The 22,067-nt window shown below is 47.9% G+C and overlaps 3 protein-coding genes across 6 annotated transcripts in view; all 3 read left to right on the top strand.

The window, feature by feature from the left end:
• The window catches only part of SEC24C (SEC24 homolog C, COPII coat complex component), a 28,646-nt gene extending 19,431 nt beyond the window's left edge, over positions 1-9,215 (top strand). The window contains exons 8-24 of one of the 2 annotated variants that reach the window (XM_010373114.2): positions 541-652; positions 895-1,022; positions 2,176-2,314; positions 2,523-2,638; positions 2,809-2,933; positions 3,073-3,264; positions 3,486-3,579; positions 4,105-4,221; positions 4,877-5,047; positions 5,847-5,943; positions 6,045-6,190; positions 6,384-6,522; positions 6,652-6,770; positions 6,873-7,052; positions 7,314-7,505; positions 7,743-7,832; positions 7,989-9,215. In XM_010373114.2, coding sequence (XP_010371416.1) covers positions 541-652; positions 895-1,022; positions 2,176-2,314; positions 2,523-2,638; positions 2,809-2,933; positions 3,073-3,264; positions 3,486-3,579; positions 4,105-4,221; positions 4,877-5,047; positions 5,847-5,943; positions 6,045-6,190; positions 6,384-6,522; positions 6,652-6,770; positions 6,873-7,052; positions 7,314-7,505; positions 7,743-7,832; positions 7,989-8,129 — 2,298 coding nt within the window. In that variant the 3' untranslated portion in view covers positions 8,130-9,215. The remainder of the gene's footprint in view (positions 1-540; positions 653-894; positions 1,023-2,175; positions 2,315-2,522; positions 2,639-2,808; positions 2,934-3,072; positions 3,265-3,485; positions 3,580-4,104; positions 4,222-4,876; positions 5,048-5,846; positions 5,944-6,044; positions 6,191-6,383; positions 6,523-6,651; positions 6,771-6,872; positions 7,053-7,313; positions 7,506-7,742; positions 7,833-7,988) is intronic. The other variant, XM_010373115.2, reaches the window with a different exon arrangement.
• FUT11 (fucosyltransferase 11) lies at positions 9,216-16,293 on the top strand. 3 transcript variants are annotated; one of them, XM_010373117.2, is made up of 3 exons: positions 9,216-10,091; positions 10,211-10,836; positions 16,172-16,293. In XM_010373117.2, exons 1-3 carry the CDS (start codon positions 9,384-9,386, stop codon positions 16,254-16,256), a joined length of 1,419 nt encoding a protein of 472 aa, XP_010371419.1. In that variant the 5' UTR covers positions 9,216-9,383; the 3' UTR covers positions 16,257-16,293. The 3 variants fall into 3 exon arrangements, with proteins under 3 accessions (XP_010371419.1, XP_010371418.1, XP_030796372.1); XM_010373116.2 differs by lacking the exon at positions 16,172-16,293 and adding an exon at positions 12,532-13,206; XM_030940512.1 differs by lacking the exon at positions 16,172-16,293 and adding an exon at positions 12,410-12,506.
• Positions 16,294-19,437: 3,144 nt separating this feature from the next.
• Positions 19,438-20,742, top strand: CHCHD1 (coiled-coil-helix-coiled-coil-helix domain containing 1). Its single transcript, XM_010373118.1, has 3 exons — positions 19,438-19,584; positions 19,708-19,826; positions 20,455-20,742. The coding sequence occupies exons 1-3, from the start codon at positions 19,461-19,463 to the stop codon at positions 20,554-20,556; spliced, it is 345 nt and encodes a 114-aa protein (XP_010371420.1). The 5' UTR covers positions 19,438-19,460; the 3' UTR covers positions 20,557-20,742.
• The last annotated feature ends 1,325 nt before the right edge of the window (positions 20,743-22,067 follow it).

Here is a 22,067-nt window from a genome sequence, read left to right as displayed (position 1 = left end):
GGTTGTTTAAATCTCTCCTCACCCTGTCCCTTGTAATTTCATTGAGTGTAGAGTCATTCCAGGTAGATTCATTTTTTACATGGTTACTGTTGTCTGTTTTCCTGCTCTGACTCAGAATGTGTCTTGGAGAGAGGATCAGGGAAGGCATGATGGGGGAGGGGAATGGAATCTAATCATGTTTGAAGGTTTGTGATCAGAGCTGGGGCTTTTCCTGGAATGGGAGGAATGAGAGGGTGTTCACCATTGATTGGGGGTTGGGGTCAATTCATAAAGAAGCCCATTCTCACATTGCCTGCCCAGCAGGCTGCTGGGAGTGAAAGATTGGCTGCTGCAGAGTGAAAGATTGGCTGCTGTAGCGTGAAAGATTGGCATTGCAGCATTTTATATGATCTTCAGAAGGAGAACAGGTCTGGTGCATGAGGTGTTCCCTGGCAAATTTTTAGTTTTTGTGTTACGGCTCTAGCCTTTTTTTCTCTTGGCACTCTGGGACCTGACACTTCCCTTTTCTTCTGTCACCTCACTCATTTCACTTCTCTGCAGATTCAGGTCATTGAAGATGACAGGAACAACCGGGGTACAGAGCCATTTGTTACTGGAGTACGGGGCCAGGTGCCACCCTTAGTCACTACCAACTTCCTGGTGAAAGACCAAGGTGAGAATTAGCTCCTCCCATGGGGGCTTTTTCTTCAAGATTATCAGCTTATGGTTGGGGCCTTTTTTTTTTTTTTTTTTTTTTTTAGTTTTTAACCAGAGACAAGTTCCCTCTAGTCCCTCTGGGGGAAAAAGCCACCATCACCTCTAGCTTTGTGGAGGTGATGGTGTGGATCACCAATGGAGAGCTGGTGTCTGGAAGGATTCTGTGATCTGACTTGGGTCTTCTATCTCCTTCTTCAGGGAATGCAAGTCCCCGATACATCCGATGTACATCCTATAATATCCCTTGCACATCTGACATGGCTAAGCAGGCTCAGGTGCCCCTGGCAGCAGTCATCAAACCACTGGCAAGTCTGCCCCCAGAGGAGGTGAGTCAGGGAAGGGGCTAGAGTGTAATGAAAGGGAGGGAGGTAGAGGGGGGACTAAACTTTCTTCCTGGATGTGATTCCGGCTTCACAATGGAAGATATTTTAGTTAGGCAGGAGAGGAGACTATCTTTAGTGGCTTTCTATCCCAGGGCCCATCCCTGGAGAGGGGATGGTAGGGATGAGAGCAAAAGCCCAAGACATTGCTGGGAAGGAGCATGGTCCCTAAGGGGAACAAGCGGTATGAAAAGAGGTAGGATCAAATTGTGGGGGAGAAGACAGCTGAATGTAGGAACCTCTTGTATCATGGTAATCTCCAGATGATGAGAAAGACATCATTCCATGTTTTCCTGAGTGTCCTGTTATCCCAGGTTAGGGCTGTTAGAACAGCATATAAGCAAAAAGGGAGATTAGGATCCAGTGATCCTTCTCTCATCTGTTTTGGGGCCTGATCTGTCACCCCAGTACCTGATACCAGGATGAAGAGAGCGAGCGAGGCAGCTGCTCCACCAGGCCTTGGTAGGATACTCATATTCAGCCTTGCTTATCTTACGATAGGGTTCTCTATTACTAGAAGCCCAAGGCTCAGTTTATATTCTGCTTCTCTCTCTGTCTTCCTCTGTGTGTTTATCTATTTCTATCTGGGTCCCATTGGGGATAGTTGGGCACTGATCTCTTATGTGTAGGGTGACATTTGTCTGGGGCATCAGTAGCTGGCACAGAATCCCAGGGATAGGGGAGGAGGTGTTATAGATATTTGGTAAGGGAAGGAGCTAGAGTCCAGATTCTTAGAGCAAGACTGAAGGGGATTAGAGATGGGACCAGAAAGGAGAATCCTAGATAATCTTGGCTTTCTCCCTCATATGCCATGGCAGCCCCCAGTCTGATACGGCCGGTTTTGCAGTTCCTCTTCTCTTTCAGTGAGAAATGCAGCTCTGGGGGTGGGATGTAGCAAGAGGGAACTATATAATTTTTACTCATAGGGACATTTTCCTGTGATTTGTCCTTACTCCCTTTCATCATTGTGCTCCCTACTTCCTCTGTAGGCAGAATATCTACACCATGCGCCTTCTCCCTCCGGTTGTTCCTCCTCATCTCCTGGCTGAACCTACTGTAGTTTTCCTTTATGTCTGATCCCCTCCCCTTTGTGCCTTAGGCTTCACCATATGTTGTGGACCATGGGGAATCTGGCCCTTTGCGCTGCAACCGCTGCAAAGCATACATGTGTCCCTTCATGCAGTTCATTGAAGGAGGGAGGCGCTTCCAGTGCTGTTTTTGCAGCTGTATCAATGATGGTATGTTCATGGAAGCTGGGATTTGGGGAGAGGTCTTGATTGTATCTTCCTTGTTCTCTATTAATAGTTAGAGAGATGAGGGTCCATTTTTCAGGAGCTGGGGAAGTAGGGCACATGGGAATGAGGGATAGTGCAGTGAGCTCAGCTAGGGCTAGATATACTGATTGAAACTGGATCTTCAAGTAACACACTGCCATGCTCCCCACAGTTCCCCCCCAGTATTTTCAGCACCTGGATCATACCGGCAAACGTGTGGATGCTTATGACCGTCCTGAGCTATCCCTGGGCTCTTATGAATTCTTGGCCACTGTAGATTACTGCAAGGTGAGGGAAGGTAGCATGGGAGGAGCAGTGGGTGGAGGATAATGAGACAGCTAAGAATGGCTGTTATCATTTCCCTCACCCCTTTTTTGTCCCTTTTTGATGTTGACTTCTCTCTAGTCAGCTGGCCTGGTTAGCATTACCCCTCTCCCCAACATTTTCTTCCTCTGCAGAACAATAAGTTCCCCAGCCCTCCTGCCTTTATCTTCATGATTGACGTCTCCTACAATGCCATCAGGACTGGTCTTGTTAGGCTCCTCTGTGAGGAGCTCAAGTCACTGTTAGACTTTCTACCTAGGTGAGAGTTACAGAACTGAGGTGTTTCCTGGGGTTAATGATAGGGTGTCTGGGTTGACTGAAGAGATGTAGCCTGATGTCATGAAGTTGTGCGTGGTGGAAAAGGTGGCAAGTCTAGGTAACAATGTCACCTTCTACAGGGAGGGTGGGGCAGAAGAGTCAGCAATCCGCGTTGGCTTTGTCACCTACAATAAGGTGCTCCACTTCTATAATGTGAAGAGCTCATTGGCCCAGCCACAGATGATGGTTGTGTCTGATGTGGCTGACATGTTTGTGCCACTGCTGGATGGTTTCCTGGTCAACGTCAATGAGTCTCGGGCAGTTATCACCAGGTAAGAGCCAGATTGTGGAGGTAAAGGTTGGGGGTGGCATGGGTACCATCATAGAAGGTCATGGAGTTGAGCAGAGGTGTTGGACAGTAGATGGAAAGGGGCTGTGTGGCCCAGGAGTTGTCAGATTAGAGGCCTGATGACTTTTCAGGGAATTGAGAACTACTGAGGTATCTGGAATCTGGATAGCAATTTTGGTTGTTTTCCGTCACCTATCTCTTTAGCTTATTGGATCAGATTCCAGAAATGTTTGCAGACACAAGGGAAACAGAGACAGTATTTGTCCCAGTTATCCAGGCTGGGATGGAGGCTCTGAAGGTAAGGCTGGAGTATCTGGCAACTTCCTCTAACTCATTTTCCTCTGACCATCTTATCCCTTGGGATACAACCTCTTTCTTCAGTAGTGGATGACTGTCCAGTAAGTTAGACTGTCTGACATAGTTGGTGCTTAATAAATGACGGGAGGCCGGGCGCGGTGGCTCAAGCCTGTAATCCCAGCACTTTGGGAGGCTGAGACGGACGGATCACGAGGTCAGGAGATCGAGACCATCCTGGCTAACACGGTGAAACCCCGTCTCTACTAAAAAATACAAAAAACTAGCCGGGCGAGGTGGCGGGCGCCTGTAGTCCCAGCTACTCGGGAGGCTGAGGCAGGAGAATGGCGTGAACCCGGGAGGCGGAGCTTGCAGTGAGCTGAGATCCGGCCACTGCACTCCAGCCCCGGCGACAGAGTGAGACTCCGTCTCAAAAAAAAATAAAAAATAAAAATAAATAAATAAATAAATGATAGGGGAAGGGATGGATGAATAAAGAATAAACAAGTAGTCCTCTCTTTTTTCCTAGGCTGCTGAGTGTGCAGGGAAGCTCTTTCTATTCCATACATCCCTGCCCATTGCAGAGGCCCCAGGGAAACTGAAGAACAGAGATGACAGGAAGCTGATCAACACAGACAAGGAGAAGGTGTGGGACTGGAAAATGGGGGAGGGGAAGGATTTTTCATTACAGAGGAAGTGGGGACTCTACTTTCTTGATGGGGGCTAGGACCAGACACTCTACCCTTTCAAATACCGTATCTGTGACTGCCAGTCTCCACTGCTGCCATACTTCTCTACTCCATCCGATGCCAAAGCTGTTGGTAGACTTCAGTTTATTTTTTAAAGGAGAACTTTTGGCCGGGCACAGTGGCTCATGCCTGTAATCCGAGCACTTTGGGAGGCCAAGGTGAGTGGATTTTTGAGGCCAGAAGTTCGAGACCAGCCTGACCAACATGGCAAAACCCCGTCTCTACTAAAAATACAAAAATTAGCCGGGTGTGATGCCACACACCTGTAATCCCAACTACTTGAGAGGCTGAGGCAGGAGAATCGCTTGAACCTGGGAGGCAGAGGTTGCAGTGAGCTGAGATCATGCCACTCTATGCCAGCCTGGGCGACAGAGTGAGACCCTGTCTCAAAAAAATAAAAATAAAAGAGAATTTTGTACTATTGCAAAATCCTTGGAAGTAGATCTGAAGTCTCCCATGAATTTGAATATCCCATGCTAGCTATTCAGTTCTCAAATAGGGCGGAGCTGGGATATTTGAACATTTTCTTCTCCCCATTTTCTTTCCCCCTAGACTCTGTTCCAGCCTCAGACAGGTGCCTATCAGACCCTGGCCAAAGAGTGTGTGGCCCAAGGCTGCTGTGTAGATCTCTTTCTCTTCCCTAACCAGTATGTGGATGTGGCCACGCTCTCTGTTGTGCCCCAGCTCACCGGTGGCTCTGTCTACAAATATGCTTGCTTTCAGGTATGGTGTGGTATTTGCGGTGGCAGATGGCAGCAGGGCAGGGAATATCTGCTTATATATGGAGTGGCTGACTCATTAATAGAAATAGTGTTGGGGCTGGGCATGGTGCCTCACGCCTGTAATCCCAGCACTTTGGGAGGCTGAGGCAGGCGGATCATCTGAGGTCAGGAGTTCAAGACCATCCTGGCCAACATGGCAAAACCCCATCTCTACTAAAAATACAAAAATTACTCGGGTGTGGTGGCAGGTGCCTGTAATCCCAGCTACTCGGGAGGCTAAGAATCCCTTGAACCCGGGAGGCGGAGGTTGCAGTAAGCCAAGATTGCGCCACTGCACTCCAGGCAGGGCGACAGAGTAAGACTCCGTCTCCAAAAAAAGAAAAATAGTGTTGGAAGAGAAGACTGCCTAGTCTAAAGAAGTGAGCCCGAGAGTGTGGCAGTTGGGAACATGGGCCTTGGAATCAGTCCTGCATTGATATTCTGGCCCCACCACTTACTAGCTATATGACCTAGGATAAATTACTTAAGTACTCCCTCTTTTGTTCTTTCATCTGCAAAATGGGATTAAAATACTTAAGTAGGATTTGTCTACAAAATTAAATAATTATATGTAAAGCACTCTGTGTGGTACCTGGCGTGCAGTCTAAGTGTTTAAAAGCTATTGTTGTCATCATCATTATCATTGTCACTGTAATGATGATAATTAGGTGGCCTTGTAGAGTGGATGGGGTACAGGGAGATTGTCTGCATGATGAGCTATGTCTAGTCAGTGATACCACTCTGGGTCTGGGGCCCTGCAGGTGGAGAACGACCAGGAGCGATTCCTGAGTGACCTGCGTCGTGATGTCCAGAAGGTTGTTGGCTTTGATGCTGTGATGCGAGTCCGGACAAGCACTGGTCAGTCCTGGTTGGAGAAGAGCAGGTGGGGGGCCTAAGTCTGGAAGGGAGGCATGTGGCACTTGTCATACCTTTTGCCCTAACTGTCCATGTGGCCTCAGGTATCCGTGCTGTAGATTTCTTTGGAGCTTTCTACATGAGCAACACAACAGACGTGGAGCTGGCTGGGCTAGATGGGGACAAAACGGTGACTGTGGAGTTCAAGCATGATGATCGGCTCAATGAAGAGAGCGGAGCCCTCCTGCAGGTGGCAGGCGGGAGGCGGGGCTGGGCAGGAAATGTGTCATTTGCTTGGTATAGAAGAGGGTGAGGAGTGGGTAGAGAGCACTGGAAGAAGAGACTGGGCAGGGAGTGGCTCATTTCTTTCTTCTAGTTTAATAATGTAGCAAAGGGCCTTTGTGAGGGAGGGGTGTGAGTTCCCTCTTTCTCCCTTCCCCTAGTGTGCCCTGCTTTACACCAGCTGTGCAGGGCAGCGTCGGCTCCGCATCCATAACCTGGCCCTGAACTGCTGCACCCAGCTGGCTGATCTGTATCGAAACTGTGAGACTGACACACTCATCAACTACATGGCCAAGTTTGGTGAGGGTAGAGGCAGGGCAGGGTGGGATTGTGGCTGAGAGGTCCAGGATGGTGAGCGGGTAGTTGTGATGGTGGGAATGCATACATGATGGGCAGCTGACCAGTGACTGTCTTTGCTTTCCCATCCAGCATATCGGGGAGTCCTGAATAGCCCTGTGAAGGCTGTTCGTGACACTCTCATCACCCAGTGTGCCCAGATCCTGGCCTGTTACAGAAAGAACTGTGCTAGCCCCTCCTCTGCAGGACAGGTGGGGCAAGTATATTAGTGGGAGGTGGGGTTGTTGGGACAAATGTTTGCATTTGGGAGGGATTTCTCATGATCATCGACTTTATTTTGATAATCCCCTCAGTTGATCCTTCCTGAGTGCATGAAGCTACTCCCAGTTTACCTGAACTGTGTGTTGAAGAGTGATGTCCTGCAGCCTGGAGCTGAAATCACTACTGATGACCGTGCCTATGTCCGACAGCTAGTTACCTCCATGGATGTGGCTGAGACCAATGTCTTCTTCTACCCTCGGCTCTTACCTTTGGTGCGATTGAGGGTTGGAGTTTGAGATCTTGCATGGAGCAAAGGGCCTCTTAGGAGGAGGAAAGGATAGGCTAATATCAGTCTGACACTAGTGGAATTTGTTTTTATGTATTTTAGCTGATGCAGTTTTCACACTGAGAGAGTTACTGAGACCCCAGAAGGGGTGGTGTCTGAGGACTTAGCTTTCAGAATTTTGTGTGTGGTGGGGGGCAGACTTGTCTTATGGTCCTTGGTAACCTTTTGCTCCCTTCCTTTTGTCTAGACAAAGTCTCCCATCGAGAGTACCACCGAACCACCAGCAGTTCGAGCCTCTGAAGAGCGTCTAAGCAATGGGGATATGTATTTACTGGAGAATGGTCTCAACCTCTTCCTCTGGGTGGGAGCAAGCGTCCAACAGGGTGTTGTCCAGAGCCTTTTCAGCGTCTCTTCCTTCAGTCAGATCACCAGTGGCTTGGTGAGAGCAAGGAGTCAAGGAGAATATGGGTGTGGAAGTATACTTTGTGAAACGATTGGGAGCCAATAAAGTTAGTGTAATGGTCCCCTCAAATATCAGGGAACACTTGGGGACAAGGGCAGTTGCTGTCATTCTTCCCAGGCTTCCTTGTTTCAGATGATGCATAGATGTGTGCTGCCCCACCTTGACTGAACTCAGAGTGTCTTACCATAAGGATAAATAAATTTTGTGTTCCAGAGTGTTCTGCCAGTTCTGGATAATCCACTGTCCAAGAAGGTTCGAGGCCTCATTGATAGCTTAAGGGCACAGAGATCCCGGTACATGAAGGTAACACTGATCTGAACCCTGGATTTCTTACCATGTCAAGTCCTCGCCTAGAAGTGGGGGTTGGGTGGGGAATGAGTAAGTGACTACCTAATGGGATTTCTGGGCATGTTTAATTTCCTTTGGCGTTGCCTCATGAACCCTGAATTCTGGCTATAGCTTATCGTGGTGAAACAGGAGGACAAGCTGGAGATGCTGTTCAAGCACTTCCTGGTGGAAGACAAGAGTCTGAGTGGGGGAGCATCTTATGTGGACTTTCTCTGTCATATGCACAAGGAGATTCGGCAGCTACTGAGCTAAAGCAAGTGGGTAAATGGCACAGGGCCCAGGCCAGCTTCCAGAAAGCACCCCAGGATGTCAGAGAAATTGGGACAGTACCATATCTTATGTCATGTAAGCTGACCTCAGTCTCTTTGGGGGGGAGGGGGAGATATAAGGAGACACCTTCTTTCTGGGCTCAAGTATCCTGCCACTCTGTCATGTCCTGCTGATAGAAGGTGCCCCTGTTCCCTCACTCTACCCTCTTTTTCCTGCTAATCCTGTCATAATGAATGTAGTTTCTCAGTTCACCGTATATGATTCGGTATTGGGGGTTTGGAGGCACCCAGACCGTGGCAATATTATGTGTCCCTTTGGGCCAGTCTCCCCAGAGGAGAAGGGCAGGCAGGAAAGAGTGGGGGATCCTAAGGTTACTACAGGGGGTGGCTAATTCAGCTCAGTGTCATCCACAACTTCCTATATTAGGGATAAAACATACAGGTGCACAAGAGCTGGGGTATAGCCCATAGGTGGTGGAGAGAAAAGTGGTCAGTCCTTCTTGGGCCTGGAGGTTAGCAGTCAAGTTTCTCTGCTTTCACTGCTCACTCGCTCTCTCCTGCAATGATTGATGATCACTCCGTGGATAGAGAGACACTGTCAGAGATGACCTGGGAATTCAGTTGCAAAGTATATTAAGATCTGGGAGAGGTACCAGTCTCCTTTCCAGCTGGAGAGGCCCCAACACTGGATGGTTCTATAGGGAGCCTAGGGAGCCTGGTCATCAACTTGCAATACCTCACAGAGCCAGTTCACATCCCACTCTGAGCTCCCACGAGAAACACTGCTTCTCCAGGCCCAGGGTTGTTGGGGAGAGAGGCAGAGGCAGCTGGAGCGCCATTCTCTCCTGCCAGGACACCGCTTGGGCTTTGGTATTGACTGAGTGGCTGACAGTTATCTTCCAACCCCAACTGGCTTGGGGGCAGGACAAGGGCTAGGCTTGACCGTGGCCAGGCTTGCCTGCTCCCCGCCTGGGATGCCCCTGCTCTGGACCTCTCATTTCTCTTCATTGGTTTATTTTTCAATGCATCTTTAATTTGTAAAGAAATAAAATAAATTAAGATGTAACCATTAGCCTCATCTTTACTGCCGAAAGCTCACTTTGCTTTTAGCCCTGGCCTTCGGCTGAGCGGAGCTGCGCATGCGCCGGGAGGCACCGTGGCGTAGAGCCTGGTCCAGTCACGACTAGCCGCTGGGCGGGGTCTGTGCCGGCCGAGGGCGCCGGCTGCCAGAGTGGACATGGCGGCCGGCCCCACTGGGGCGGTGCTGGCCCTCCTGGGGGTGCTCAGTGTTTGTGCAGCCAGCGGCTATGGGTCCGTGGCGGAGAGGGAGGCCGGCGGGGAGGCGGAGTGGGCGGAACCGTGGGATGGCGCGGTTTTCCGGCCGCCCTCGGCGCTGGGCGCAGTGGGGGTGACGCGCAGCTCCGGAACGCCGAGGCCAGGGAGGGAGGAGGCTGGGGATTTGCCGGTGCTGCTGTGGTGGAGCCCAGGGCTATTCCCCCACTTCCCTGGAGACTCGGAGCGCATCGAGTGTACGCGCGGCGCGTGCGTGGCGTCTCGGAACCGCCGAGCGCTGAGGGACTCGCGGACTCGCGCGCTGCTCTTCTATGGCACCGACTTCCGCGCGTCGGCCGCGCCGCTGCCGCGCCTGGCGCACCAGAGCTGGGCGCTCCTCCACGAGGAGTCGCCCCTCAACAACTTCTTGCTGAGCCACGGCCCGGGCATCCGCCTCTTCAATCTTACCTCCACATTCAGTCGCCACTCGGATTACCCGCTGTCGCTGCAGTGGCTGCCCGGGACCGCCTATCTGCGCCGCCCGGTGCCTCCGCTCCGGGAACGCGCGGAGTGGCGCCGCCGCGGCTACGCGCCGCTGCTCTATCTCCAGTCCCACTGCGACGTGCCTGCGGACCGGGACCGCTACGTGCGCGAGCTCATGCGCCACATCCCGGTGAGTGAGCGAGGGCGGGCGGCAGGGGAGGGAAAGGAGGGGACGGGCTGAGGCCAGGACTCTAGGTGTCCAGGCCTCCGGGCCGCACCCTCATGACGGTCCTACTCTACCCGGTCTAGGTAGACTCCTATGGGAAATGCCTGCAGAATCGGGAGCTGCCCACCGCGCGGCTACAGGACACAGCCACGGCCACCACCGAGGATCCAGAGCTCTTGGCTTTCTTGTCCCGCTATAAGTTCCACTTGGCCCTGGAAAATGCCATCTGTAACGACTACATGACAGAAAAACTGTGGCGTCCCATGCATCTGGGCGCTGTGCCCGTGTACCGCGGCTCTCCCTCTGTGAGGGACTGGATGCCGAACAATCACTCCGTCATCCTGATTGATGATTTTGAGTCTCCTCAGAAGCTGGCAGAGTTTATTGACTTTCTGGACAAGAATGATGAGGAATATATGAAATACCTGGCATACAAGCAACCTGGGGGCATCACCAACCAATTCCTTCTGGATAGTCTGAAGCATCGGGAGTGGGGAGTGAATGATCCTTTGCTGCCTAACTACCTCAACGGCTTTGAGTGTTTCGTCTGTGACCACGAACTGGCTCGGCTGGATGCCGAGAAAGCCCACGCGGCCTCTCCCGGGGACAGCCCCGTCCTTGAGCCCCACATTGCCCAGCCCTCACACATGGACTGCCCAGTGCCCACACCTGGCTTTGGCAACGTGGAAGAGATTCCTGAGAATGACAGGTAAGAGTGCTGGGGTCCCCTGCAGCCATCAAATCATTTACTTACTTGCTTACTGTGGGCAATTAAGTAGCACTAGGTGCTGAGCAGGTGCAGGAGGAAATTATGGTATGTGCTCACTCTGTCTTTAAGGTGTCAACAGTCTAGTTGGGGGGATAAGACAAGCTGAAAAAGCTGCATAGACGTAAAATATAATTCAAGGCAACATATGAAAATCAGCTTATGTGAACAATGTTTCCAGTAGTGGTTCAAAAAGATTGAACCAGAGCTCAGGGCCTGTGCAGACAGGGGAGAGAGAAAATGGGGCAAATAAATAGGGGAAAGGCTGTAAATATCATTAATACCAGGCTCAGGAGTTTGGACTGCACTAAAAACTCAACTATTTGAGCATCTTTTTTTAGAGTGGACATGGGGGTGGGGAGTAGAGGAGAGCATTTTGAGGGAGGCTTTTCTGCAGTAGTCAGGGCTTCCACCTGTTAACCAACCATAATTTTTTTTAAGCAGCTGTGCTGAGGATGAGCCCCATGTACTTGGTGCATGTGGGGACACACTGCCTGTGTAACTAGAAAAACTAGGCATGGCCGGGCACGGTGGCTCACGCCTGTAATCCCAGCACTTTGGGAGGCCAAGGTGGGAGGAACACTTGAGGCCAGGGGTTCCAGACTAGCCTGGACAATGTAACAAAACCCTCTCTGTACAATTAAAAGCTAAAAGCCTGGGGTGGTGGTACATGCCTGTAGTCCTGGCTACTTGGGAGGCTGTGGCAAGTGGACTGCTTGAACCCAGGAGTTCAATGCTGTAGTGAGCTAGGATCGTGCCACTGCATTCCAGCCTGGGTTGGAGTAAGACTGTGTCACACACACACACACATACACACACAACAATGCGCAATGTGCATCAGAAGGGAAGCGAATAGGCTACTGTAGTAGGTGGCAAAAGGTGGTGGTACTGGGAAACAAGGCCAGCATGAGGTGTGTGGGGGGGAAATGTTGAAACCACTTGTAGCAAGCCACACCTGTTGGAGGAGAGGTGCTAAGATTATTAAGCTTAAGTAAGACTGCTAGAATGGCCTACAGAGACCGACTTGGACAGTGGATGGCAGCAGAAGGCCATTTATTAATAGATGCTGCTGGCAGTTTTGTCTGGATGGTTGGAATGCTTCACCAGGTAATTTGTATCTAATTACAAATTGTTTGTATCCGAACATAATATGATTTACTAGAGGAAAAGTACAAAAAATGTGAAACATTAAGAAAATATTCAGGTTATGTCTTTTCTAGATGCTGGATGCTACTTCATTTTGATGCACCTTCATTTTGATTATTGGATAAAGGTGAAACTTAAAAGATAATCATCTAAAGACCCCTGCCCCCTTGCTTTCCTTATGGAGATTACCACTTCCAGTCTGACCTCTGCTTTGCCTGCCTCTGAACCCCCTCCACATTTGGGAGCCAGAAGCAGGCAAGTCAGGAATTGTAATTGATTGGGTAGGCTGTGTGATGTCTTTGTATTTGTGGCTTTTAGCCTGTCACTTGGGCTAATATTGGATTTACGTCACGTTGTCTTCCCTTCGCAGCAGTCTTGTCCAAGTTAGAGACCACTGTATCTGCTTAAGATTTCTTTGGCCCCACTCAGAAAAAGGCAGAACTCATAACTATGCTGCAGTTCCATAATCCAACCCCCATTTTGGTATTTCAGTTGGAAAGAGATGTGGCTGCAAGATTATTGGCAAGGTCTGGACCAGGGGGAAGCTCTCACTGCCATGATCCACAACAATGAAACAGAGCAGAGGAAATTTTGGGATTACCTACATGAAATCTTCATGAAAAGGCAACATCTCTGAGTGCCCTTGCAAGAGCCTTTAATTTGGCGGAGCTAAGGAGATTTTATTCTGCCATGGGACATAAGGAGCATCCAATGCACAAACCGTTACTGAACACTGTCTTTTCATGGATTCAAGGCATTCCAGTTTTATCTATTAAGATTTTATCTTAATGATGAGTAGCCAAGGTCTAACATAGGGCCTCTCCTCAAGGAGAGATGGAGGCATACAATTTTTGGTTCAGTGAGAAACAGAACCCTAAAACATCCATTTGATTCAAGGTGCCGGTCGAACAGTTTTTAAATTACTCACTTCTCTATTTCATCCTTTGAGCTGTACTTGACTACCAATGAAGTAAGATGGGTCAGGTTACAACTTACAACTTTTGTTCTATTCCCCAAATTCCTCATTATTCAGTACGTTTCCCAATAATCTCTTTTTCTCATCTCTTGCTTTACAAATTGTTATGTTGGTGGAGACGCAAAACTTCTGGTGAGTTGTATTCTGGTTTTCTGCCTTTTTTATACTATGTATTTTGCTTTCATGTCAAACTTCTATTTTACTTTTTTTTTTTTTTTTTGTAGAGATGAGGTTTTGCCGTGTTGCCCAGGTTGGTCTCCAACTCCTGGATCAAGCAATCCATCCGCCTTGGCCTCCCAGAGTGCTGGGTTTACAGGCATCAGCCACCTTACCCAGCCCTAGTTTTTTTTTTTTTTTTTTTGGCTTTTTCTGTCCAGGTGTAGTGGCTTATGCCTGTAATCCCAACACTTTGGGAAGCTGAGGAGGGGTGACTGCTTGAAGCCAGGAGTTTAAGACCATCCTAGCAAGACCCTGTCTCTAAAAATATAAAAGAATTAGCAGGTCTTGGTGGTGCACACGTGTAGCCCTAGATACTTGGGAGGTTGAGGCAGGAGGATCACTTGAGTCCAGGAATTTAAGGCTGCAGTGAGCTATCATCATGATCACTGCACTTCAGCCTGGGTGACAGAGCGAGACACCGTCTCAAATTATATATATATATGTATTTTTTTTCTTTTTTTTAAGACAGAGTCTCGCTCTGTCACCAGGCTGGAGTGCAATGGCATGATCTCGGCTCACTGAAACCTCCATCTCCCTGTTTCAAGCGATTCTCCTGCCTCAGCTTCCTGAGTAGCTGGGACTACAGGCATGCACCACCACGCCCAGCTAATTTTTTGTGTTTTTAGTAGAGACGGGGTTTTGCCATGTTGGCAAGGATAGTCTTGATCTTTTGACCTCGTGATCCACCTGCCTTGGCCTCCCAAAGTGCTGGGATTACAGGTGTGAGCCACCACACCCGGCCTCAAATATATATATATATATATATGTTTTTTTTTTTTTTTTTTTTGAGGCGGAGTCTCACTCTGTTGCCCAGACTGGAGTGCAGTGGCCGGATCTCAGCTCACTGCAAGCTCCGCCTCCCGGGTTTACACCATTCTCCTGCCTCAGTCTCCCGAGTAGCTGGGACTACAGGTGCCCGCCACCTCGCCCGGCTAGTTTTTGTATTTTTAGTAGAGACGGGGTTTCACTGTGTTAGCCAGGATGGTCTTGATCTCCTGACCTCGTGATCCGCCCGTCTCGGCCTCCCAAAGTGCTGGGATTACAGGCTTGAGCCACCGCGCCCGGCCTCAAATATATATTTTTAATGGCCTTGTCTTTCCTGGTTTTAGGCCCTTTCCCACAATTTCTGATGGAAATACAGAAACCTTGCCATCATTCTTACTGCTGGTTTGCATCTTATTTATGGTATAGCTGGGATTCCTTCTCATGAACAGAAAGATTCAGTGGCTGTTATATGCCTTGTCAATTTAATGTATTGCCCTGTCTTCTTTTTAATCAAAGATGGAGACTAAGACTGGGAATTATGACAGAAAAAGTCATATTTTTCTTTAAATGATTTTGAAATGTTAAAATAGGCCAATATGAGTCAAAGTGCAAATTTTTCGGTGTGTTGACCAAAAAAAAAAAAAAGCCCAGGGAAAAGAGTGCAAATTTTATAGCTCCTAATTCTTTTGTTTGCCTAATGAACTGTTCCCTCTATTTTATTGTTTTTATATGCTACAAAGTCCCATCTTCTGCAGTTATGGAAACAGTATAGCAGTATGTTTTAGTAATTATTTTATAATCTGTAGCACTTTTCACTTTTAAGTGCAATGTATAGTCCAGCTTCATTCACTGTATTACTGATACGCTTCCATATGACTTTTTTTTTTTTTTTTTGAGATGGAGTTTCGCTCTTGTCGCCCAGGCTGGAGTACAATGGTGCGATCTCAGCTCACTAGAATCTCCGCCTCCCCAGTTCAAGTGATTCTTCTCCCTCAGCCTCCTGAGTAGTGGGGATTACAGGTGCCTGCCACCATGTCTAGCTAATTTTTGTATTTTTAGTAGAGATGGGGTTTCACCATGTTGGCCAGTCTGGTCTCGAACTCCTGAGCTCAGGTGATTCACTTGGCTTGGCCTCCCAAAGTGCTGGGATTACAGGCGTGAGCCACCGTGCCCAGCCCCCCCCTTTTTTTTTTTGAGGTAGAGTCTCACTCCATCACCAAGGCTAGAGTGCAGTGGCACAATTTTGGCTCACTGCAGCCTCTGCCTCCCATGTTCAAGCAATTCTCGTGCCTCAGCCTCCAGAGTGGTGGGATTACAGGCACGCACCACCATGCCTGGCTAATTTTTTTGTGTTTTAGTAGAAATGGGGTTTCGCCATGTTGGCCAGGCTGGTCTCGGACTCCTGACCTCAAATGATCCACTCGTCTCGGCCTCCCAAAGTGCTGGGATTATAGGAGTGAGCCACCGTGCCCAGCCTGAGACTACTTTTTGATGGAGCCTATTCAAAGGGATGAGGAGGCAAGGCAAGAGATTTAAGCCACAAGTGGCTGGCTAAATAAAAGCTTAGTCAGAGCTGGGCGCACCCAGCACCAACAGGTGGCTCACACCTGTAATCCCAGCTACTTGGGAGGCTGAGGCAGGAGAATTGCTTGAACCTGGGAGGCGGAGGTTGCAGTGAGCCGAGATCACGCCACTGCACTCCAGCCTGGGCAACAGAGCGAGAGTCTGTCTCAAAAAAAAAAAAAAAAAAAAAAAAGCTTAGTTAGATTTGGGGATGCAGCCAAACCCTTCTATTGCTGTGGTTTGAACATACAGTCTAATGAGCAGGGAAACCATTAGCTCTTTCTGGGGCAGTGGAACAGGAAAGAATACCTTGGACCTTAGAGCTACTCTAGTTGTAATGTATTAATGAGTTATCACTAGAGAAGTTCCACAGTTTATCAGTATATTATCTATACCTCTATCTACATATCTATATAGATAGATATATGTTAGATGCTTCAACAACTAGGGTCTACACTTAATATACTGAAATCTAAGGATGTGGCCAAGAAAAGCTGTAATTAGGCTGAATTTCATTGCCAAAGTTGTTCTTTTTTCATTTAATCCTTTAATAAAAGATGATCTTCAAAAATTACAGAAAGTTTGCTTACCCTATTTGACCTTTTGCAGAAAAGAACAAGAGGGAAGACCTCCAGGCTGGGTGCAAGTGACTCATGCCAGCACTTTGGGAGGCCGAGGTGGGAGGATCGCTTGAGCCCAGGGATTCAAGACCAGCTTGGGTAACATGGCAAAACCCCATCTCTACAAAAAATAGAAAAAATTAGCTGGGCATGGTGTGTGTGCCTGTAGATTCAGCTACTTGGGAGGCTGAAGTGGGAGGATCGCTACTGCACTCCAGCCTGGGTGACAGAGTAACACTGTCTCAAAAACAAACTGAAAAAAAAAAAAAAAACTTCAAAAATATATCTAAGCCACATGTGGTGGCATGGGTCTGTAGTCCCAGCTACTGAGAAGGCTGAGGCAGGAAGATCGCTTGAGCCCAAGAGTTTGAGGCTATAGTACGCTGTGAGTGCACCTATGAGTACCAACTGGGCAACATAGACCCCTGTCTTTAAAAAAAAAAAAAAATCTGTTGGGCTGGGTGCGGTGGCTCACGCCTGTAATTCCAGCACTCTGGGAGGCCAAGGTGGGCAGATCACCTGAGGTCAGGAGTTCGAGACCAGCCTGACCAACATGGAGAAACCTCATCTCTACTAAAAATACAAAATTAGCTGGGCGTGGTGGCACATGACTGTAATCCCAGCTACTCAGGAGGCTGAGGCAGAAGAATCGCTTGAACCCAGGAGGCGGAGGTGGTGGTGAACCGACATCATGCCATTGCACTCTAGCCTGGACAACAAGAGTAAAACTCTATCTCAAAAAAAAAAAAAAATTGTTAAAATTTGATATAGTAGGCACTGACAAAAGAGGTCAAATGCAGGACTGATTTCTAAGCTTGCAATCCATCTAAATGCAGATGCTAATTTAGAGTGCATAATACATATTACATAAGTACAGACCTAGGTCAGGACTTAAATTTCATTATGTGCAATAAAAAGGTTAAGTGATGGTTAAGCAAGGTGTAGAATTATCCTTACCTCTCCTCCTAATGACACGAGCTCACACTGGCATTCCTTTGGTACTCTTACGTATAAAGTGGGCAGTTGTTTCTAAATGACTGTTGCTGGAGCCTCAGGCCTGCTTTGTGCTTGGTGCTTTCCAGACTTTCTCCTTTATTCCTATCACCATATAAGTACTCAGAAAAGAGCAGTGTAAACCAGGTGTTACATTTCCACAAGAGAAAGTAGAATCAGGAATAGCCACATGATACTTACTGAAAGCTTCACTTTCCCTATAGAGAAAGCAAGCAACATGAATTTTCTGATTTGGGGCCCAGCCTGCTCTGTATACAGCAGCAACTCACTCACTGCAGGTTGGCGTTATTGGTGACAGAAATGTCTGCTAGGAGTCTTTTAATTATACTCTGGAGTGTGGAGGTGGAGTGCAAGGCTGCTTCCTTTATTACTGCAAGTGTTATTTTCTATTACCTCAGGTTTCCTTTTGTATAATAAACTGCTTCTTGTTAAATAATGTCTTCTGCTTCATTATTTTTTGGGGGTGGGTGTAATAAAGTTGGAGATTTGTAAAAAAGTTTCAGGTTGGGTGTGGTGGCTCATGCCTGTAATCCCAGCACTTTGGGAGGCCAAGGCAGGAAGCTCACTTGAGCCCAGGAGTTCAAGAGTAGTCTGGGCAACATACTGAGACCCCATCTCTACAAAAAATAAAAAAAACCCTAGCCAGCCGGATTTGGTGGTGTGAGCCTGTGGTTGCAGCTACTCCAGCAGCTGAAGCAGGAGGATCACTGGAGTGAGGCCAAGGCTGCAGTGAGCTAATCATTCCACTGCATTCCAACCTGGGTGACAGAACAAGACCCCAAATCCAAAAATAAATAAATAAAACGTTTGTTCATTTAACAAGTATTTATTGGTACTATTCCAGGCACTGGGGATTCAGCAATGAACAAGATAGACAACGTTCCTTCTTTCATGCTTACATTTTTAAATGGGTGTTAGGGATAGGTAAGGCCATAAACAATAAGACACTTCAGACTGTGATAGGTGCTATGAAGAAAACAGGTTGATGGTGGTGGGGTGGGAGGTCAGGGAAGCCCTTTGACATTAACTGAGACTTAAGGAAAGAAAAACAACCAGCCATGCAGAAATCAGTGGGAAGATTCCAAATATCTGTGATAAGTCATTTTTAACACACTACATTCACAAATCCAAATAAATGTTGCTCCTCCAAAGCAGTCATGAGCTACAGGCTTGTTTCTGCTTCCATTACCAAAAACATTTCTTGGAGCTTATTTGGAAATGCTATGAGAATACGCTGCACATCTTTGGAATGAGTTTTTGTAAATAGCCAGAAGTAACTTGAGAACCAAGTCTGGCTGGGCGCGGAGGCTCAGTCATGTAAAGCACTTTGTGAGGGCAGGGCAGGAGGATCGCTTGAGCCCAGGAGTTCGAGACCAGTCCAGGTAACATGACAAAACCCCGTCTCTACAAAAAATAATTAGCTGGGCGTGGTGTCTTGCACCTGTGGTTTCAGCTACCCAGGAGGCAGAGGCGGGAGGATCGTTTGAGTTCAGAAGTTTGAAGCTGCAGTGAGCTACGAATGTGCCACTAGAACTCCAGTCTGGGCAACCAAGAGAGACCCTGTCTCATAAAAAAGTCTGATGAAGCATCACAACTGAAGGTCCAAGTCTGTAAGACTGGCGAGAGGATTAAAAAAGACGATGAATGCCAAGTGTTTAAGCTTCATCCTATCAACTGAGATTGTTATAAATGAGCAAACGGTATCTAGTAGTAGCAGCAGTTGTTGTTATAAAATGAAAAAAGTATTTTTATTTGCGGCTTTATAGTGGTCCTATAGGTGGTGAAAAACAGTTCTTGCAAGGTTTATTAAAGTAAAACAATAATCTTTCCCAACCCAACATCTTAAAGTCTCAAATTTTGATTCGCTCCCCCTCCCCCCACCCCGCCCTATGCCAATAAGCCCCTAGACCAAGCCGGTTACCACTAGAAGAGTGGCCGGTTACCACTAGAAGAGTGTCCACTTACCAGGGCCCTTTCCTGCATGTCCCCGGCCTCGTACTGCCCCCAGACTTCGGGGCCCGGAGCCCATCAAGGAGAAGCCTCAGTCGGCGTACGAACCCAGAGTCTCCTCCTAATCTGCTGACGAGTAGGAACCCGCCGCTGTTCGAACCCAGCATCGCCGCAGCCCCGGCCAAATAAAAGAAAGAAGTGGCCGCCAGCAAGCCACTGAGCCTTCCCAGAGCTCCGCGCTGATTCGTCGAGCCCGTAGGGATCTCGCGAGGTCACGCACGGAACCGCAAAGCCTGCCGGGAGCTGGGTGTGCGATGGCGACACCCAGCCTGCGGGGTCGCCTGGCGCGGTTTGGGAACCCTCGGAAGCCTGTGCTGAAGCCCAATAAACCTCTTATTCTAGCTAACCGCGTCGGGGAGCGTCGCCGGGAGAAGGGCGGTGAGCAGTCGGAGTCAGGAGGGCCCCGGAGCGGAAGCCGGAGCATGAGCAGGGGCGGGTGGGTAGGAAGGCAGGAAGGTGGGTCTTCTTGTGACTGAAGGTCCCCCGGATCTGCCCCTCCAGAGGCGACTTGCATCACGGAGATGGCGGTGATGATGGCTTGCTGGAAGCAGAATGAATTCCGCGACTATGCGTGCAGAAAAGAGATCCAGGGCTTCCTCGATTGTGCCGCGAGGGCTCAGGTGACCGATGGCTCCTGGGGTGCTTTCTCAGGAAAAGAATGGGGGAGATACAAGTAATGATTCTCCTTGCCTTTTGCTAGGAAAGGCCCTTTCATTCATTTGGGAGGTATATTATTCATGCCAAAGTGGGAAAGATTACAGTGTTGAAGGCTGTGTGATCTTGACGGATTTACTCATTGCTCTGAACTTTACCATTACTATACGTAAAATGAGGCTAATACCACTTTAAAGAATGTTGTGACTGTCAGATGAAGTAATGAATGGGAAAACCATTTTGAAAAATGTATATCGCTGCTCAAGTAGACATTATTGTCTGAAATAGAACTAAAGAGACTAAAACTAAATAATGACAATTGTTTGGTTTCCAGCCTAGGCTTAATTGCTAGCAGAGATAGTAGCTTCTGAGCATAGCCTCATTTGTAGGTCCCAACGCCCTTTTGTTGAAAAGTGGCTGACATAGATCTCTCCAGGCTGGTTAACATCTTCATGTGCTTTAGGGCATTGTGAGAACTATGGGCCTAGGTCAGGACAAACTTGATTTATTGATTGATTTTTTGGGTCAGATCTTAAAAGTCTGCACTAGACACACTGTAGAGCTGTCATTCTTGTATTTGTTCTGTGTTTTCAGGAAGCCCAAAAGATGAGATCAATACGAGAGTCTGGGAGTTTACCTCCAAATAAATTGAATAAATTGTTACAGAGGTTTCCTAACAAACCTCACCTCAGCTGAAAATGGACAAGTATTTTCAATGACTGAAATATAGCTTCTGACAACTATGCGGAGGCATTTTACAGACATTGGCATTGCCATGCCCTCTTTGGAGGGTAGAAGAGACAAAACACTTTTTTCACCCTTTGGAATCATAGTATGGGTAGAAGTTATGATTTATCTTGAAATAAAATCATCTGAAGAGCACTTGGCCTTTTGTTGTGAATTAGGTACTCTCTTCATTCTTGAACCCTGTTTCCTCCCCTAGACCCTGGAAATTCTTTCCTTCCTGATTTGCCCTAGGAGCAGGACAAATCCCGTTGTCTTTCCCTGCATTTGAAGTCTTTCACACCATTTAGTACCCTTGCCTTTGGATGCAGTAAGGAAGTTGAAGTTTGCTATCGTCTGTAAATACTTAGTGATTGCCTATTTTGTGCATAGTCCCTGCAAGGTGCTCTCTAAATAATCAAGTTAACAAACTCGTGACCTAGAGGTTCTGCAGATGTGTTTTATGTGACCCATGCAGTTAAAAAAAAGTTTTAAAATTAGCTGGTCGCGTTCAAAAATAGGAAAAAAAGTCATTAAAATTTCACATTTTAGCTTTATTTATTTGTTTATTTAAGACGGAGTGTCGCTCTGTTGCCCAGGCTGAAGTGCCGTGGCGCTATCTCAGCTCACCGCAACCTCCGCCTCCCAGGTTCAAGTGATTCTCCTGCCTCAGCTTTCCGAGTAGCTAGGATTACAGGCACCGGCCATCATGACGGGCTAATTTTTGTATTTTCAAAAACATGGTGACAGAGTTTCACCATGTTGGCCAGGCTGGTCTTGAACTCCTGACCTCAAGTACCACCCGTCTTGGCCTCCCAAAGTGCTGGGATTACAGGCGTGAGTCACCGTGCCCGGCCACTTATTTTTTTTAATAAAAAAAATTAAAAGCTCTGGCAGCCCTATTTTCTTATTTCCACCTGGCAATAATTAGGTAGAGCTGATTATCATTTGTCTGCATTCTCCAGTGACCTCACTACTGGACTCTGCAAAATGGTGAAACAGAATTAACAGTTGTCTACTTTATTACCTGTTTACTTCTCTCAAGTTATCTGCCTAGTTGCTGAAGGCATTCACTTTTGTGATTCCCCTGATATTAGGAAAAACTGCATAACATTTTATGTATACTCTGCCCTTTCAGGCATAATTGAGTTAGCTTTTTAATGTGCTTTACAGCATTAAATGTGGGACAAACATCAGTGGTGCTTTTAATGCAGCAATGGGATAATTATTAAGGTAAGAGGCCGGGCGCGGTGCCTCAAGCCTGTAATCCCAGCACTTTGGGAGGCCGAGACAGGCGGATCACGAGGTCAGGAGATCGAGACCATCCTGGCTAATACGGTGAAACCCCGTCTCTACTAAAAAATACAAAAAACTAGCCAGGTGAGGTGGCGGGCGCCTGTAGTCCCAGCTACTTGGGAGGCTGAGGCAGGAGAATGGCGTAAACCTGGGGGGCGGAGCTTGCAGTGAGCTGAGATCCGGCCACT

This window comes from Rhinopithecus roxellana, chromosome 11 (assembly GCF_007565055.1).
Source record: "Rhinopithecus roxellana isolate Shanxi Qingling chromosome 11, ASM756505v1, whole genome shotgun sequence".
Lineage (NCBI taxonomy): Eukaryota > Metazoa > Chordata > Mammalia > Primates > Cercopithecidae > Rhinopithecus > Rhinopithecus roxellana.
This window is presented reverse-complemented; position numbering and strand designations above follow the sequence as displayed.

Bases quoted from the DNA above. Each gene is read 5' to 3' on its own strand.
- FUT11 (XM_010373116.2), top strand. From the start codon at position 9,384: ATGGCGGCCGGCCCCACTGGGGCGGTGCTGGCCCTCCTGGGGGTGCTC. The intron at 10,092-10,210 runs GTGAGTGAGCGA...TACCCGGTCTAG, and splicing joins AGCTCATGCGCCACATCCCG to GTAGACTCCTATGGGAAATG. The intron at 10,837-12,531 runs GTAAGAGTGCTG...TTGGTATTTCAG, and splicing joins GAGATTCCTGAGAATGACAG to TTGGAAAGAGATGTGGCTGC.
- CHCHD1 (XM_010373118.1), top strand. From the start codon at position 19,461: ATGGCGACACCCAGCCTGCGGGGTCGCCTGGCGCGGTTTGGGAACCCT. The intron at 19,585-19,707 runs GTGAGCAGTCGG...CTGCCCCTCCAG, and splicing joins GCGTCGCCGGGAGAAGGGCG to AGGCGACTTGCATCACGGAG. The intron at 19,827-20,454 runs GTGACCGATGGC...CTGTGTTTTCAG, and splicing joins ATTGTGCCGCGAGGGCTCAG to GAAGCCCAAAAGATGAGATC.